The 18,671-nt window shown below is 42.0% G+C and overlaps 1 protein-coding gene across 5 annotated transcripts in view; it reads right to left on the reverse strand.

The window, feature by feature from the left end:
* The window catches only part of iqsec1b (IQ motif and Sec7 domain ArfGEF 1b), a 241,046-nt gene that overhangs the window by 34,298 nt on the left and 188,077 nt on the right, over positions 1–18,671 (reverse strand). Inside the window, exon 1 of one of the 5 annotated variants that reach the window (XM_063474841.1) lies at positions 10,951–11,109. The exons of 3 other annotated variants lie outside the window; for them this stretch is intronic. In XM_063474841.1, the coding sequence (XP_063330911.1) occupies positions 10,951–11,042 (92 nt within the window). In that variant the 5' untranslated portion in view covers positions 11,043–11,109. Of the gene's footprint in view, positions 1–9,239; positions 9,423–10,950; positions 11,110–18,671 lie in introns of those variants that run through there. One more of the 5 variants, XM_063474842.1, reaches the window with a different exon arrangement.

Genomic DNA, 18,671 nt, shown 5'->3' on the forward strand with positions numbered 1-18,671 from the left:
TATACACACTGAGGCTGTGAAGGACAGGCAGCACCTCTGTCTATACACGCTGGCTGTGGGCGCTGCTGATGTTGGCATCTGCAATAAAGACCGCCTTTCTTTTTGCTGTGCACTCCTGCCTTCCCGCTGGAGTTTTCACCTCTGCCAAGGAGAGCTGCAAGGCTGAAATGGAAGAAAGGTTGTATGACGGCATTGTGCCGCCTGTGTGTGCCTGCCTGTCAGGGGAAGGGAGTGGCAGCCTGGTGTGACACACTCAATTACACTGGCTGATTGGGGATTATTTTTGGGTTCCACTGGCACCCTAATAAAAGTGAAACACTATACTGCGTTTTCTCCTATAATTACCTCTTCCACTCGTTGCATTAGTTGACCGTCATTCATCTGACATCAAATTACCCTGTTTTATTTAGAGGAAAACATGCTATCACATAACCAATCTTTTTAAAGTGCAACATATGACACCCAGAGTCCCCTTTTCCTCCTGTCAGCTGACACCCTGTGCAAACTTCAAGAAACAGGGAAGTAGTTCAGTAGGAGTGGCAGTAAGTTAGAGTTATCAGCATTTCTGGAACAGCACATGGTAACTTGCATGGTTTGGGAGTAATAATGGAGTTTCCATTCTTAATCTAATTGCAGATAATTAAGTATTGATAATCAGTGGGGCGAGCCACAAAATAGCTTCACGGCTTATCCATCTGGAATGCCCTAAAAGTACTTGGACAGAAAAAAACACGGCTGATTACTACCATATTTTGCCAGAAGACAACAAAATCCTAAATCCACACTAACTACCGAAAAGTTCCTTCTAGCATTTTACTGACCTGAGTAGACTTTTCATTTTTTTAAGATTAGGCTTGAAAAAGCTGGGATGGCCTTTTCTTTTAGAATGAAGAAAGTCCCATGTAAAGATGGTTTAACACAAAGATTAAGACAATACAAGCTGCACTGCAATGGGATGAAATTGTACATACTTCCTGTATCTTCAGTAGGCACAGCTGGAAGTCTTGTAAACATTACGTGGATAGAATAAAGTAAAATTGAGTTGTGTACTGTATGCTGTTATCAGTCGAGGTAAATGGGTTTTATAGGCGTCCTTGTACTATACTGTATTTTTGATTTTTGGAAGCGATATGTGCGTTCATGTCCAGTTTGAATTGAATAGACAGAAGAATCTGCCACTAGTCTACTGAAGGGGCAGGGAAGTGGCAAAATCCACCAGACACAGATCAAGTGCAACCTGAAGAAAACAAAGAAAACCAATGCACACGTTCATAAAAGTTCCTAAAACTGCAGTTACTCTTTTGGCCACTGGAGGCTGGCGCTAAAAAAAGCCAACCCGATTCGAGTACTCAAATGCCCAACTGTACAAATTCATAAAAAAGCAATGTTAAGGGATTTCTTACCTGTTTGATTTTGTTAAAGATTAACCAGACAGATAAGTTGATAACTTTCTCACTGGGACCTCTTAACTGCATTTGTCATGTTGGTACCTTTAGTTGTTCTTTTAATGGGATAAACTTGAGAATTTCCTGTGTGGTGCAGGCCATTCAAGAAGTCTGTTCTTTCAGTTTTGGTGAGTGTGAAATGCTAGTATATTATTGGTCTGTTACTTAGTACTATTTTCTTCTATGTGATGTAGCTAACTAACTAAGCTTGCTAGCATTGAGTCCAGAAACTAAATGCTATTTTCATCTTTTATATGCAGTTTATGACACAGATATATGCAGTGACTTTAAGATACAATGTTTTGTTTTGCAACCATTGTCTATATCCAACTGCGACCCCTTTAGAAAATGTTTCACGATTTCTTGTTTGTTTGTTTTTTTTTGTTGAATGATGGTGAGCTAGCATGTGATTTAGTTAGCTGTTAGATTGAATGAGGTCCAAAGAATGCAGAATGAGTTAGGTTTTATTACTGCCTACCAATAAAAGTAATGTGCTTTACGTTTACAACTGACCCCACCTCTGTCAGGTAGACTAACCACCTCTAAATCCTCCACACACACCTTGTATCTTGCATTTAACATGTGTAGAAACAGAAAACAAGATTCTAGACTAACAGACAGGCAGCTATCCAGTTTGGATGAGTGACCACCAAGTTCAAATAAAGCTAAGTGACTTCTGAATGTTCTCAGAGCTTTGGTTAGCAAGCCAGCGAAGAACATACAAATGTTTACATAAGACAACTCCAGATTTAAAGATGCAGCTACAACATCAGTAGCAATTCCAACTAGCATGAACAGCTACGTTCACTGAAAATAGCATTAATCGTCTGTATGTCTAATATTAAAATCTGTTTGATGATCTGAAGCATCTAAGTGGGAGAAATAGCATTGTCTTAATGTACTGTCCCAAATATATGTGTATTTTTTGAATTTTCTGATTTGCATTGAAGACATGTGCGTAGTCTTTACACAAAGACCTTCAAATAAAGCTAGGTGAATTCTCAAGGTACTCAGACCTGTTAAAATGTTAGCTAGCCAGCTAAAAGCATAAACAGTTCCACCAACAGTCAGCAGCCATGTTCAGTCAAAACAAGCGTAATAAATCCTCAGACAAAACAGCTACAAGAAATATACAGTGCAGTTAAAGAACCTCATTCTTTTTTTCTGTTCTCCAGACAGAAACTGAGCTTATACGCCATCACCCACTCTACACTCATTTAAAACTATTGCTGCAGTTCAATCATACAACTCCCATTCACTGCCTCAGCTATAGCCTAATCCTTAATACTTCAAAAAGCAATCTACCATATGTTAAAGTCAATCAGTATAATTTATTTCCCATTAATTTGCTGATACAGGCTTTGAAATGGCCACTTTCAATCATGCTCTGCGGCATGTACTTGTTGTTAAGCCTTTAAACATTTCATTTGCATTCATGATGTATGTTGCCAGGCGCATTTTGTCCTGTACATTTGTGTAGCATAAGTAATTGGCCAGCTGGCCAAGCTGTCAATATTAGTTTTAATGAGCAGGACAAAGAGGTCCAACATGCATACCAACATATACACTGCCAGTTAGGTAACAGAGGCAAGAGCAAATTTATTTTAATTCCATTCAAGACAGCACATGCTGAAAAGACTCAGCCAAGCAGAGGTTAACCAGGGGCCACTGAAAATGCTTACTCTTTCCCAAATAGATCCTTAGACTGATGAAAGGATTTTTGGTTCACTCCTTCTCCCCGAGAGATCCATTCTCCTCACCTTGAACGCTTCCTCTTCAAATGGGAACGCTGCTAACCTTTTGAACCAGCACTTCCTCTACAAATCTACACGCCAAGGGGCCCCTTTTCCACAGTTCGCTCTAACTCTAGCATGTCTGAAAAGGAAACCCGAAACACTTCAAAACATGACAAATCTGAGCAGGCAGACTGGGTGGTGTTAAAACAAGTACTACTGGTGACGTACAAGTACAAAAAAAAATCACTGTGGAATAACCGTAAACGAGCTCAAGGGTGTGGAAGACTTGAAGTCAGCTTCATTCATCTGACAGTCATTTCAAATGAACTGATGACAAAATAAGTATGACAGCATGTGCCTTATTATTATCATTCTATCTTTAGATGAAGAGGTCCATAACCAGACTCCTCTATCTCCAGTTAAGGATCTCTAATATACAATCTCATCATGGCTGTAAAGATGAATTTCATTTATGATGGAGAAGAACTTCAGTGAAATATGATTTGGACAGTCAGAAGTTACTTCCCTAAGCTAAACAAAATCTGGATGTCATGAAAAGGAAGGAGATGCAATTGAGAAGGTGAACAGCACAATATATCAAAAAGAAGAGGAATGAACATTTTTTTGTATTCTCTTCCACTCATCATTTCCTACACTGCTGTGGGCCTCAATCTCAAGAACTATCAAAAGCTTTTTAGTGAAGTGAGCATCACGTGTCCCTAGAAACTATTTGTCAACTAGTGTTCTGAAGTGTTTGGTGGAAAAAGCAGACTGTGCGGTACCGATGACTAGTGGCTGTTTTCTAAAAGAAAATCCTACTGAGGTGGATTCCCAGCAGCAAGAATTCCCAGAAGACAATCATGTTTTTCTGTCTCCTGATGCTATGGATACACCATTTGAATATCTTGCCAAGCAGGCAACTGAATGGCCTGATAAGACCTGTAGGTTTGAACACGATTGCCAGGCACATCCTATTGTGCCTCCCTCCCCTTCACAAGGTTACGTGTACGCTTAACAACATGACATTTTCTTTCCAAGAAGCGAGATTATCACCATGATCTACTGAACTGATTCTGAAATTTCCCATACACACAGCTAATATATTCAAGAAATCATTTCTTGAGTACAAACTCAAAATTGTTCCATCCCCTAATGAGCCCCCCCCCCCCCCCCCCCCCCACACTCCCCCACAGTACTGTGACATTTTGACACCAAATTAGCAACAGTTCATGTTTGCTATGGTGCTGTGAGTAACTTCTTTAAAACTTAAAAACTGTGATGACTCTCAGCAAAGTTTATTTTTTATGCATTTTCCATTATTTTAAACCACATTAATTCATGTTTATCTTTTAGTTCAGTTTTTTCTCAACTCGGTTCTCTATTTCATACAAACTGGGAGTGTCTCATATGCACATTTTCACACAGCGTGGCTGATTGCACTAAAGCCCCGCCTACCTTTGTTTTAAACTTTTGTGTGTAAAGGACAGCCAGTGGGATGAAAGCTTGCTTTAAAACTGGGGAAATAATGCTAAAACAATGTTTCAGGCTTAGTACAACCCTCAGTTCATCCTAAATTATACTAAGCTGGAAATAAGAGATGAATGTGGACTGGACTACATCTTTAACAACAAGCGTGAATTTGATGCCAACTCCAGCAGCTGGGTGCCAAAACTCATCACGCTCAAAAAGAAATCTAAATTTTGTCATTAATTCATTCCAACAAATATGTTTTTCTGGGTCTGAGAAAATGGCTAACATTTCTTAGACTAAATAGAGCTTGTAAATGTCTCACACAGTTGTTTCAGCTGCTGAACGTCCAGTCGGGTGCATCAATTAAGCATTTAACAGTATTATATTCTTCACTTTAAGCTCATTTAGCAGTTTTAATTCCAGTTAGGAATCTATTTGAAAATCCATATTCAATGAAGGTTACCTACTTGACGTAGAGCACAAAGCACATGGCTGAAATTATTTGCCTATCTGACCTCAGTCTGCCTTAAGAATCACATCAAGTCTCATTTGAGAAATAACAAAAATTAGTCTGCAAATGAGCTGCTATTTGCTTATCATGAAATTCCAACAGCTCTAATAAGTCTTCCTTTTAAGCATTACATCCAGCGGTACATCCTCTCTCTTCACATTCCAGCAATTGGAAGCTGACTAGCTGCACCTCTGGAAGTGTTTTCCTTGAGTAGAAATGTGGAAAACCCAGCTGCCAAGCCACAGTCACCATGGCCAATCTGGCTACAAATGCAGACCTAGAGTACAAGTGGAAAAAAACAGTTCCAACTTTTCACACCACATGCTATAGACTCAGGATACACTGTACTTTATAACTCAACAATAACATTTCAACTAACTCAGAGAAATGACAGGGTGCAAGGGGACAGAGAACAGGAGATATTACAATTCATGATCAGTGCATTAATTCCCAGAGGGCCAGTAAGTTACTTCAGCTTAAGCATCTGTTTATTGAATGTTTGGTTTTTGTTTATGTGGACAAATGAACCGGGATAGAACCACATGGTTCACACTGACACAGGGATAGATAATCTTAAGCAGCACACAAAGCTTTGTGTGAGGAGATTTTCCACTGATCCTAAATGCAAAGCGCACAGTCGTATTCCCATTTTCCTTGGCGAGAGTACAGGAAAAGTATGCCCGCTATGAAAGCTCCATTCACTTTATGTTTGTAACAACACGGAGGTACAGTGTGGATTTATTTGAACCATTAAACAACCACAAAAACAAGCTTCATTTGTATGTCTTTACAGTGTGTTTGCACATTTTAAAAGCCACGAACAGAAGAAGTTTATGAATGTCTTTTGTTTTTTGGGGGTTTTTTTTGTTCTTTTTTTGTTTTGTCGCCATATATGAGTTTAGGTTCATTTAGGTTTGGGTAAACAAACACCCAAGTTTTATTTTTAATATTTGCTGTTTTGTTTTTCCCCTGCTTTTCTGGACTTTGATGAACGGTTTTCCTAAGACAATTTACACTTTCATGTAGGGTTAGGATTAGAACTAGGGTTAGGGATTAAGGGGGACTTAGATCGTGAGCATATCAAAAACAGATCAAATGGAGGAATCTCCTTTGCAAGGTTACACACCCAACAAGAAAAACACAGTCATATGAAGAAGAAAGTTTACACAGGAGTCTGCATGGTCCGCAGAAACCTAAGCATACTGTTACTGCTTTCATTTCTCAACATGACTGAAATGCTGTATCAGGACCATAAGAGAGCTGTGCATGTACAAATCCCTGCAAATGTCAATGAACTGAAGCAACATGGCAAAAACAAGATTGCTCCATAGTGAGGTAGAGAAAATGATACAGAATAATGGGATATACTATATTTTTCACAGGATGACACAGAGTAGGGTAAAAACTTTCTTTTTCACTTGATTGTCCCCCCCCCCCCCAAACCACCCTTTATTTAAAGGCCTGATTTCATCCCACAGGAAACTGTCAGCCTGTTACAGCATGCAGAATGCTCATTCCTGTAGTGGGTTTGCCATTCTGCATCAACTATGCGTTGTGACTAACGGCACTGCTTGTTGTAGTAGTGAAACTAAATCACTATGACACACAATCGTTCACAATTTAGAGCATCTCAAGAACCCCTGTTATATCTGCTGACAGTAATTGTGGTAATAATAGGAAGAGACGAGGTGAGCACCAGCATAATAATCCCCTGCAGCCTTTCCCTGCCACATGTTATTGGGCTTTATGGCAACCTGTTGACACCAATCCTAGAGACTCAGTGGACCAATGCTGGGCAGGCATAAACAGACTGTAATCTCTATGGCAGACTGGCTGGAACCATACGTCTTATCACTGGGCATTTGAGAGGCGGAGAATTGTGTGTGTACAAAGACTTGTACTTTCTTGTCTAAACAGTAATGCCCACATCCTCAGGTATAACGTAGAGCCAATCAATTAGTAACACAACAATCAGAAGTGCACGGCCACCATAAGGCCATTTGTGTGCCTGTTCTCTAGAACCATGCAGGGGTCAAAAGTCACGAGTGGTCGTCAAGCACGGCAATAAAAAAGACAACAAGAATGGGAAATTGTAGTGGTTCCAAAACATGACGGCTTGGACTTGAACAAGTTTGGGCTGAAATGTTCCCTTCACAGTGAGCCTGCACCAGTTTGGAGTGAAAGGCCTGTCTCACCCTGTGCATCACGCTCCACCACTGAAGGACATCTTGTGTGCATAAACTGGCAGACCACATGCTTTGACCAAATGGTCAATGACACTCTGCGAATGAGAAAGGTTGGACTGTGCATATGCAAAAATGTAAAGAGTAACTATAATCTAAAAAAATTCTCAACATTTCTATTCAGGATTCTTTGAGTGATATCACTCTAGCATTCTTGCTGCATATAATTCACTTGTCCAAACACAAAGAGGGCAACTCAAATTTGAAGATGAGAACAAATGTGGCTCTGATGACTCTGTGCATCAGATTTTGGATTCGATTCAACCTCAGCAAACTCCAATCAGAATCATTATCCTGGAGTGGAGTCTCCTTGGAGTGATAATGAATGATGGGCCAGCAGAGTGAGCCTCTGTCCGGCCGGCTGGGCCCATACCTAATGCCTTTCAAATCATATGCAAGATGAGTCATCAGGAGCTTGTCAAAGCTTCCTGGCTCCTTTTCACCTCCTTTGATTCGTCCTCCTGAAAACTCTTCTGATGAGCCTGTGATTTATCGAGCACTCGCTGATGTAGTTTGCATTAAAAAAACAGCCTAAATCCTTCTGCGTGCTTCACTCTTGGAGTGATTTGGATGCGTTCTCTTCTCAGAACACTTATGGCACCATCCGCTTTATTTTCTGCACCCGAGCTGCAGATTCAAAGCAGGCAGGAAATGTCTTCCTAAACGTTGGACAAGGCAACAAATTTCCTGTTTAGCAACAGCTGTGATGCACTGAATCTAAACCCTAAAAAAAGTCACAAACATTCTCATGAGTGCAACACAACGGCAGAGCTCAACCCATTTTAATTCATAACCCTAGAGGATTTCATCATTGTAGAATTATCTGATACCAAGCAGCTTAATGCTGCATAATCTACCCAACCTGAAAATCCTGCCCCTGAGGACAGAAACCAAGAACCGAAAAAACAGTTCTGGCCTCAGAGCCTGAAAGCCCCGGATGTGGGCTGTCAGGCTACATACAGGAAAAAAAAAATCACACAAGTTACACGTAATCCTGTGCTGCGGGCCAAAGCAGGATGAATTAATATTGAATTAATATTATTAAACCGTATTAAGACATGCAAGCCAATGAGTACTGGTACAAGGCAGAGGGGAGTGACTGCTGAGGACCCTCCATCTCATTTGCAGTAATGGTTAGTATGGCACAGGAGCCTGTCCACTTTGTACGCTGAATGCTGTCTAGGTCAGCAGAGAGAAGCCTGATGTAATGAACTATTCCTGGGTCTGTTTAAATGATCAATAGGAATTCATCACACAGACGCCTGCGCTCAGCAAAAGTAGAACCGGGATGCAGCAGAGTTAAAGACAACACCAAAGAGAAAAAACATCAACAACAAGTGCACAACCCCTGGTTTGCAAGGCTGCTCGGAGGACACATCTGCCTCTGCATAGAGGGAGAGGAGATGGGGGGGATGGGGGGGTCAGAGATAAAGGACAACAACAGTCCAGGCGCTGTCTGAGAAGTTGGACTGTCCCTTCAACCCCAGTTTGCTACAGCGAGCAGCAGGCAGCAAACATCAGCTGCCATGACATCAGACTATTCGAGAGAGATGGGAAGAGGGAGTGATGAGCGAGGGTGGAAGTGGTGGGGCGTAGGGTGGGGGGTGGGCACAGTGCATTTGCAGCTGCTACAGTCATCCCTGCCAGACACCTGCTCAGGCAGCGGGTGTAAACAAGATCATACGTAGCCCGCAAGCACTCTCTTTCTCCGTCTCTGCTCTCACCTCACACACACTCCAAAGATTAGAAAAAAAGCAGTCCCAGCTAGGCCAATATGCAGGTATGACATGACAGAAAATGAAAATAACAGAAGCACGAGGAGAAGCAGCCCTACCGGCAGGGAGAGACAGCGAGCAGCCGGGCATATGGTCGACACTGGCAGCGTGAAGGCAGGGGACCATCCTTCCACATTCACCTCCAGCTTCAGAGAGAGAGAGAGACAGCTCTGGCCCTGCTGTACTCTGAGTCCCCTCAACACCACCGCCACCACCACCACTTTCTGTCACTCTCTCAGCATAGCCCCTCCTCTATTCCCTTTCTCTAACTCTCTGTTTCTCTCTCTCTTACCCCCACTCACTCCCTCCCTCTCAGTGGAGTTGTGTGTCCAGCCTGACGCAGCCCGGCAAGTCCTTGCCGCTCGCTGGCAGCACAGCAAGGTCAAGGTTTTTCTCTGCACCTAGTCCTTCACACTGACAGAGAGCGAGAGAGAGGGAGGCAGCACTGAGACCTGAGTGCGTGCAGCCTTTTCATGCACCGGCTTATTCTCCTCTCTGGGCGAATGTGCGGTAATTAATGAGATGAACTGCTCCAAGTTTGATTGCAGGGAAACATGCAGACAGCAAAGTGGGAAATAAAGAGGCGTAAACATCAGTGATTCTTCTGGGAAAATGGTGAATTTTATCCCTATGTCTGAACAAGAAATGATCTGTTTTTGCTGAGTAAGCCTCTGAGTTTGATATTGTGAAGATTTTAGACTGACAGTGATGCCAATAACTGATAGCTTGCTTGGAGAAAAAAAGTGTATATTTACTCCATTGAGCCAAAACAAAAAAATATTACCTCCATGTTGTATGTGGGATCAATCAGCAGGTAGAAAGATATGATTGAAAAAGGCAGGACCCAAACTGCAAAGTTCACATGATGGTAACTTGACAGTAGAGAGACCACATTCTGATGGTGGTGTGACTTACCATCAACAGCAGCAGGATGTTGGAGGAAGTGTTGGAAAATGTCTCATCCCATTCTAAGTCACAGCTTACATGACCTATAGGATGTGCTGCTAATGTCTTGGCACCAGATAGATAGAGGAATCTTCGAGGCCTGGACTCTAGAAGACCTCTGATCAGTTAGAGCTAATTTGGCTGCATGCAAAGACTGACAGCATATTAGCTACTTAGGTGGTCAGGATGCTTTGGCACATTGGTAACCTTTTGTGATTTGACCAATTTTAAATGCTTTTATTTAAGAACTTTGACTATTAAAAAGCCATATTACCTTTTTCACATGCATTTGTGAATCCACGCACTTGAGCAATTTATCTACCTTGTATTACACTCATGGCAAATTTTGAATTACCAGATAACGTAACAACTTAACTGTGGAAACTCACAGAGAAACACACAGAAAGGCCCTTACCTACCAGGAGGTTTGAACCAGCTGCCTTCTAGCTGTGAGATAATGCTACTTTTTGGATAATAACCCAAAGTATCTGAATTGAAAATACCTCCAAATCATTACTAAAGTTAAGTACTACCATTAGTACTGACTTTGAGCTCTACTTGGTTTCTATGCTTAGCTGAAACCCATTACTATAACACCACCACCATCAACAACAATAACACAGCAGCATGGCATTAAGCCAATGGTCTAAATTTAGCTAAAAACTGTGAGGTGATAAGCACTGCTGAAGCTGACAAAACTGGCTGTAAGGTGGTGATGAAGCACGCAGTCCTGTGTCTGACAGACGATGGAAGTCAATTAAACAGACTAACAGAGAGAAGCGTTCTTTTTTTAAATGAAGGAGCTTCTAAGAGTGTACGACTCACTGTTTTGACAATGAACTGCAGCTGGCATGGAACGGCATTAATATCCTGAGCTCGTTTCTCTGTCCACTTGCAGGAAGTTTGCCAGGGGTCATGCCCTCTTCCAAGACTGGCACTCACAGGTTTGTGGCCACTACTGTTTATACAGCGAGGCCACGAGAAACAGACATAAGGAGAGAGTGGAGACTACTTACTGTGCTCCTATCACTGGGCCTATAGGATTACTGGTAATGGGATTTCCCACTAATGGCTCCTCCTGACAGGTGGCGTCCCAGTTTAGATCACATCACCTAGGTTTAAATATTTCTCTTCCATGTGCTGCCAAAAAAAAAATCTGCCTTAGCTGTTTACACCAGCGCGTTCCCTGCAGCGAGAATAAAAATAACTACTAGTAGCTTCAAATAATTCATTCTGCAAACAAGTGACACCGACATGACAGCACCTTGAAGAAAGATAGATTACTGAATCAAGTCATGTTTTTAGTTTGCTGTTTCTAAAAGATAAAACTCAAGTTAAGACAGCAAAAACAGAAAGACAGGGCAAAAGGGTGGATTTGGAGTACATATACCTACCTATGTAGTGCTAACAGGCTAATACAATGCTAGGATTTTAGTCAGAAAACCTGAAGCATGGATGAGTTTAACCCCACAGCAGGTCAAATTATTTCCACTAAAATGCTCCAAAAGCCACAAACAGCATTACACAAGGCTGTTTGTGGTCGAGTTCAGAGAGGTATTAGCTGAGCTAACAAAAACCTAGCAGGATCCCATCTGACACTCAACGGAGCCCGAATATAATAATGCAAAAATTCGAGCCTGAACAAGTTTAAGAATAACCCCTATGAGCTTTCTGTGGGGAATGATGCAGTCAGCCTCACAGCAGCTATTTCAACTTCCACACTAGCTTCATTTCTCAGTCTTAGAAGTTGCTGTTCAGTTAGGGAAAAACTATATGTGCTCTCATATTAGCTTTAACAACACTAACTGAATTCCACCAGTCACAAGCACAGACTGCATAAAAAGATATGGAATAAGCTCTGGGTCAGAAACATTGATTTGATTTTACATGTCCATCTAATGTATATCAGAATATCTGTTTTAAAGAGACACTCATGAGTTGCTTTTAGCACCTTTCTTTTGAGCAAATGTAGTTTTTGTGTTTCCACCATTTCTAGAGGGACAGAGTTGTAGCAGGCAGCCCTGAGATTTCCTCGACAATGTTATGCTTTCCTCACGTGTCTCTTCTGCAGACAAAGTTAACTAAGATACACCTTGTCTGGCTGGTTGTGTCTCGGGCAGGGAAGGGAAGGAGAGGGAAGGAAAACAAAGGGGAGACGGAGAAAGACAACAATAGCTAGAGGCTACGTCATAATGTAATGGCGCTAATGAGGATAAAGGAGCTTGTTATCGTTTCTCCATAAGCCTCTGAAAGCAGGACAGCCCGTGACATCACAGGCATCAGCGGCAGCGTTTCAAATGTTGCAGAACAAACCAGAGGAAGAGCACGAAGAAAGCCACAGAGATCTTTCAGCCTTTTAAATCTAGCTGGAAAAGGCTGATAATTTAAAAAAAGTGCAATTTTTAAAAAGTATATTTTTTTAGTATATGGTAACACTTTCCAGTTAGAATCCAGTTTAAGTTTCTATGTGCAAGAAAGAGGCTCCTATTTATCTGTTTTATGTATAAAAAAAATAATGTAGCTCTGACTTCAGATAGAAGAGATTCTTGGATGAGTTGCTATTGTTCCTTGTCCTATTTGGCAGTTTGAGGAAAAATTCAGAGCCAGTGCCTGATCTGGGACCACAAGATGGTAGTGAGACCTGCTATGGTGTGTGGTTCAGAGATGGTGGAACTAACAAAAAGTCATGAGGCTGAGCTGGAGGTGGCAGAGCTGAAGAGGTTAAGATGTTCAGGTTTCCAATCAGAATGACCAAGAGTACATCACAGGGACAGCTCAGGTTGAGCAGTTTGGAGGAGGAATGATTGAAATGGTCTGGACATGTGCAGAGCAGGGATAGTGGATGTATTGGACAAAGGATGTTGAAGACGGAACTGCCAGGCAGGAGGAAAAGAGGAAGACCACAGAGGGGGTTCTTGGATGTAGTGACATGCAGAGAGTTGATGTTATGAAGGAGGATGTTGGGGTTGTTGTGAATGGAGCCAGATGATCCCCTGTGGTGACCCCTGAAGGGAGCAGGTGAAAGAAGTAGAAGCAAAAGTAGAAGAAGAAAGGAGGAAGAAGAAACCTGATCTGAAACCACTCCACCAAGTCTTGACTATCTAAGTACTGCATAATTTTAGAGCAGCATCTTCACTTTGCTAAAACAGCAGTTCTTAGAAACAAGAACAGATTATATCAGGATGACCGCCAAACTATTTTACTTTTTACCAAAACAGAACTTCAGTGTTGACATGAACTTGAAGCAGCAGGATCCTAGGGGGGGAGATTGCTTTGTTACTGCTGTGTTTGATGTTAGCATTGCTAGGAAAGTGTGTAGAGGTGGTGACGTAATTATGAAGCTCTCTGGCTAGTTGGCTAGCTGCTTCTTAGATCATTCACAGGTTGAGCCAACAACACACTGTCCCCTCCTCACTCACATTTTTGACTTACAGTTTATAAATCTCAACAAACAGTGCCCCCAGAGTGTCAAGTCTCTATATGCAGCAGCAAGTGCTCAGTGGCTCAGTTCTGGGTCTGGGCTGTGATACTAGTTACATGAAAATTAACCATATGGCAGTTATACATATTTGGTTTTACAGCTCTGTTCAAAGACCTCTACACCTATCCAATTTCATACCCTGAAGGCCAAAACGCAGGGAGAGAAGCAACAAAACTCCCTTTAAAAACAGAGCAGATATCAACAACCATGACATGACATAGCATGAATAATACAAAGGGTTGAGGTGGGTTGCAAAGCACCTTGGAGTGACAGCAGCCACCGTGCTATACTGGCCTGAAGCAGCCAGCACTACGCTTCATGTGAAATTAGCCAATCATCATTTTTGCACAGTAAGACTCATGATCACAGGTTTCTGATGAATAAATCCAAACATTAGCCGATTAGCAACGCGCTGATTTTTTACATTTTATTTGATATATTTTTTGTAATATTTTCGGATTTCTAAACTTTGGATTGAATTAAAGAAAAGAAATGTGAATGCATCATCTCAGAGTTGAGAACAGAATTATTGCAGGCATTTATTGAATACAAAGATGAATCCAGACACAAATAGGCAGGTTAAAGTTTGTGTTGGACGACCATTTTTAAGCTTAGTGTGAATGCGTTTAAATGGAAGGCATTTACACAGAAAATGAGAGTTTATTGTGTCCAGCCAACTTCTGAAAAACGGCCTTGAATGCATGACAACTAATGTGCGGACACAGAGTGATCTCAGAAACGCGAGAGAGAATGGAATAGAAGTAAAGACAGTGCCATACAGAAGAAGATCAAGGAAAAGTTTTAGGCGTGACATCCTTGAGACAGCTCAGACGGGGTTTGTAATTAGAGCTGGGCAGATGTAGGAGTTACATAACAGAGGTACAGCCTTGAGAAATAGTTGATGTAATAGAGCGTTTTAAATGATGAAGACTGGTTTGTCTGAAGCTCCGGGTTCACACTATGGTAACAGTGCTTCGGAACATAGTAGCACAGTGTAGTCCACTGAAGCCGTACACTGTAAGTACTTTTGTGTGGTTTTCAATTAATATTTTCACACCGGGCAAACAATCCAGAGCAAAAGAAGCTGCAATTTCATCCTGATGAAGGCTGAGGTAGAAGAACTTTTACCATTTTCTGCCATCCATCTATTGTTAAGGTGAAAGGCAGGGGCCACCCCGGACAGGTCACCAATCTTTCACGAGGCTCCGATACACTCAGAGATCAATATAATAAACACTCTCTGACTCTGAATGTGTATGATAATCAACTATAACCACAGTAAATGTAAAATGTTTGTAGATTCATAGGTTTTTGTGGAGAAATTCATATATGAACCACTAACCTAAGAAAGGAATTTTATTGGACGCCAACTTACTGCTTGTGCATCATTGGTGTTTTAAAAATCAGTTTCTAAAGATAACAGAGAGCAAAAGAACCCAGCAGCTCATTTTTGGCCCCCAAGCAGCAATTTAATTTGGCTGTGCAACTGATGGACTAAATGACTAATAAATATGGATGATCAACAGAATCAACACACCAGGCCTTTTAATTTATTTAAGCATCCATTTTTCTTCTTGCTAATACTTTAGCACACTTTGCATAAGAATTTAGTTTGTTTCTGCACATTTTGTATCCACGTAATGTGATGTGTGCACACAATTTGGTGAGCCAAATGACACTAGTACACTGTTCTTCCTGGAAACCCTGGATCTTGGCACACGTGGGTGTGCTACTGTGACACCAGAATGCTTAAATACATTTTTAAAATCCAAAATATATCTTTGAATAATGTTGCCACAAGCTTGCTTTGATAAAGAGAACCGAAACACAAAGATTTCATGTCATAATTGCCTGAGCTTCACGCCCTGAGCAGTTATCAAGCCTCTGCTTTGAGCTGCATTCACACACACACTGAACACTGTCCAGACGTGTCTCATAGCAACAATATGCTCAGTTATAGTGGAATATTACTTGATTAGTAGATGGCTTGCTCCACCTCTTAAACTACAGCCATGCCTTTATTAGAATTAATAAAAAAATAAAGACATTTCACTGTGTTTCCCTCTGGATCCTTTGGTGGTTGAGCTGAGCTAACATGTACCACGGTCCCCTGTTGATTTTGTTTCCCTCTGTTGGCTGTGTTGCTAACTGAGCAGTAGAGGGCGTCATTATTCCAGTCATCGCGCCCTTTAGTACATCAGGAGCACGAAGAGCACTTTGATATTAAGAGCCAACAGTGTGATTAAAACTAGGTGAAAAAGCAGCATTCATTTGGCACATCAGAGTCTCCCATCTTCCAAAACGAACACCTGACTCTGCTTGCGTCACCCATGTCTTTCTCCTCGGGCTCAGGACATACTGGACGACGTAAACCTCGGGCCTTTGCCAGAAATTATAATTGGGGTGAGAGGACCTGCTTTCACACGAGGCAGAAATAGATTTTTCTTTTACTTTTTGTCTCACTCACTTTGACCAAAGCTTTGTCTCCTGTTAGTGTGAAGTCCCTCTTTCTTCTCCCACCAATTAGAGGCGAGCACGCTGAGCGAGGGGGAGGAGAGAGGATGGGCCATCTCCATCGGCCTGCTAACCACTCAGGGGAGCTCATTAGAGGCGCCCGCAGCCCAGCGGCTTGGTGTTATGCTGGCACTACTTCTGACACCACATCAGTACTGTCGGCTTCAACGCCACGAAGAGAAACGAGTCGGCGTAAGAAAGCAAGGCACCGTCTCCTGACAGCCTGTCACAACATTAAGGTGTCCAGATGTAACACGCTACTAAAGACAGCGCTCACAGCATGTCTGCTTTCTCACAGCGGCCTCCTGGAACCACAAATTGAATCGTGGCTTTTTCTTTTTGTGGTACAATGAATAAAGCAGCTCAAGCTGATAACGGCTGCACAAATCTAAGCAGACACTTCACACAGACCAAGTTGATGTTATCACTCTGATAGAAATGATAAGTCACTTCCTCAGAAAAGCACCTCTGTACAGGAAACAGAATCTGAGGAGAATCCTCGAAAATGAAACCAGGCCTTGCCCCACAGCCTGCGATGTCAGGACGGACGGCCTCTGGAGAAAGGCAGCGAGGGCCTGGGTTGTGCTGCGTGAGGGCTTCTGTCAGAGCATTTAAACATCCGTCCACGCACATGTGAGCAAGCAGCAGGCTCTGCGCAGGATCCGGGATTCCCTCTAACACACAGCGGACCTGCTTCAAGCCACGAGGAGGCGGCTGCTTTGTTTTGGTACCAGGACCGGCTGGCATTGTGTGCACTGAAATACGGTGCGCAGAAAGGCATGCTACGGTGCCTGCTGGATGGGGTCCATTGAGTCACCGCGGCAACAGACGGCAGATGTTTGTGTGTTCTGGCAGAGCTGGAATTAATGAGTGTTTACCGTCAGGCAGCTGAGTGCCACCTCATGGCCCGACGCCATGCATCACTTTAAAGATGAATCTGATGTAGTACGAGAGGTCAATAAGAAGCGTACTGTTGCTGGATTTGTGACAGAAACGTCTTCAATATAACAGTTTGGATGCTTCTTTTTTTTTGTCTGTCCCATTTGGTTCTTTAGCCGTCAGAATTGTTGTCTGAAGACCAACAAGGATACCAAATGGATTTATTTTGCCAAATGGATCATCATGGCATTGCCGTATTGGTCCATTTGATCAACTTTTGTTGTTATTATTTATTTTTTTTTCAGTAGTTACAGATGAGACAGACATGATTGGGGGATAGGAAAGGGAGAAAGAAAGAGAGGAAGGAAAAGAAAAACAGAAGGGAAGAGGGACAGTGAGAAAGGGCACTTACAAAGACAAAGAGAAAAAAAAATCTCCTGGATCACCTGTTGAGAGAAAAAGAATAGAAAACAAGCAAAAAAAAAAAACAAAGCAACATACTAAACACAACACCATCATGTTAATCTAGCTAAGTGTAAACAGCAATAAATACTAAATATTGAATGTTGTTGTGCAGCACAGACAGCGCACAATGTGCTTTGAAGTAGCAGCTAAGAAAGGTGTAGTTTATGTCTACGAACAGTGAACAGTTTGGATGCTAACAAACCATAAATGCAGATGTACTGCTACTGACTGCAGGGAGGGGTTTCATGAGATGATCTGATCATTTAAAAGCAGAGCCAGAGTGGGACAATGGCAGAATCATTCTTTGGAAAGAGTCTCTAAGTCTTTCTATAAGAGATGAGAAGACTAGAAGCCAAACCCCCCCTACCAATCCCCACTTCCCCGAATATTACAGGCCTCTTTTTTTTTCTCTTCATCCTGAACTGAAAGGAGCATCTCAGTTTTATGCTCTCTCTCTCTCATACCCATTTACACGCACAGACACGCAAATCACAATCTGTCTGTGTAGAAGAAAAGAACTCTCACACTGTGCCGCTTATCTGGGATTGTTTTTGGGTGCACTGCCTATGCCCCTCTCGCATGACTTCTAAATTAATCAGTGTGTTCATGCGGCAATTTTTAATGCTGCTGCATAAAAGCAGTGTTTGAGTGTTCCTTGCATATTAGCGACCACAACAGACATGCAATGTGTCCATTCCAACTGGTCCGTGTCTGAGCAAGCGTGTTCTGACACACTAGGGTATGCTAAAGACACGCAAGCCACATGAACCTTAGGGATCAGTGGATTGCCCAGTGGGCTAATACGACATATTCTTATGGCAGGTTTTCATGAAATGCAGTTTAATCAGATGCTACCTGCTTCTTTTCATTATGAAGAAGGCATTCTTTAGCATTGGTGCCTTGATGTTGGTTATTGAGAGATTTTAGTCCTGAGATCAAGTCTGCAATCGAACATGTGCCATGCATGTGTGCATTCATTCCATAAATTTAAACATTTAAAAGATTTCCCCATATACAAAAAAACTCTGACAGAGTAGATTTAGGACAAGATCTTGGTTTGGGGTAAAATATGTCTCATCACAATAGCGGTCCTGCATGCAGAAAAAAGGTGAGCTGGGAGTGACAGATATGTCTCACTAATAGCATAAACTGGTGCATCATGCACTGCTGCTAAAGGATACCTTGTGCAAAACAGACATGCCAGTGA

This window comes from Pelmatolapia mariae, linkage group LG5 (genome assembly GCF_036321145.2).
Source record: "Pelmatolapia mariae isolate MD_Pm_ZW linkage group LG5, Pm_UMD_F_2, whole genome shotgun sequence".
Classification (NCBI taxonomy): Eukaryota; Metazoa; Chordata; class Actinopteri; order Cichliformes; family Cichlidae; genus Pelmatolapia; species Pelmatolapia mariae.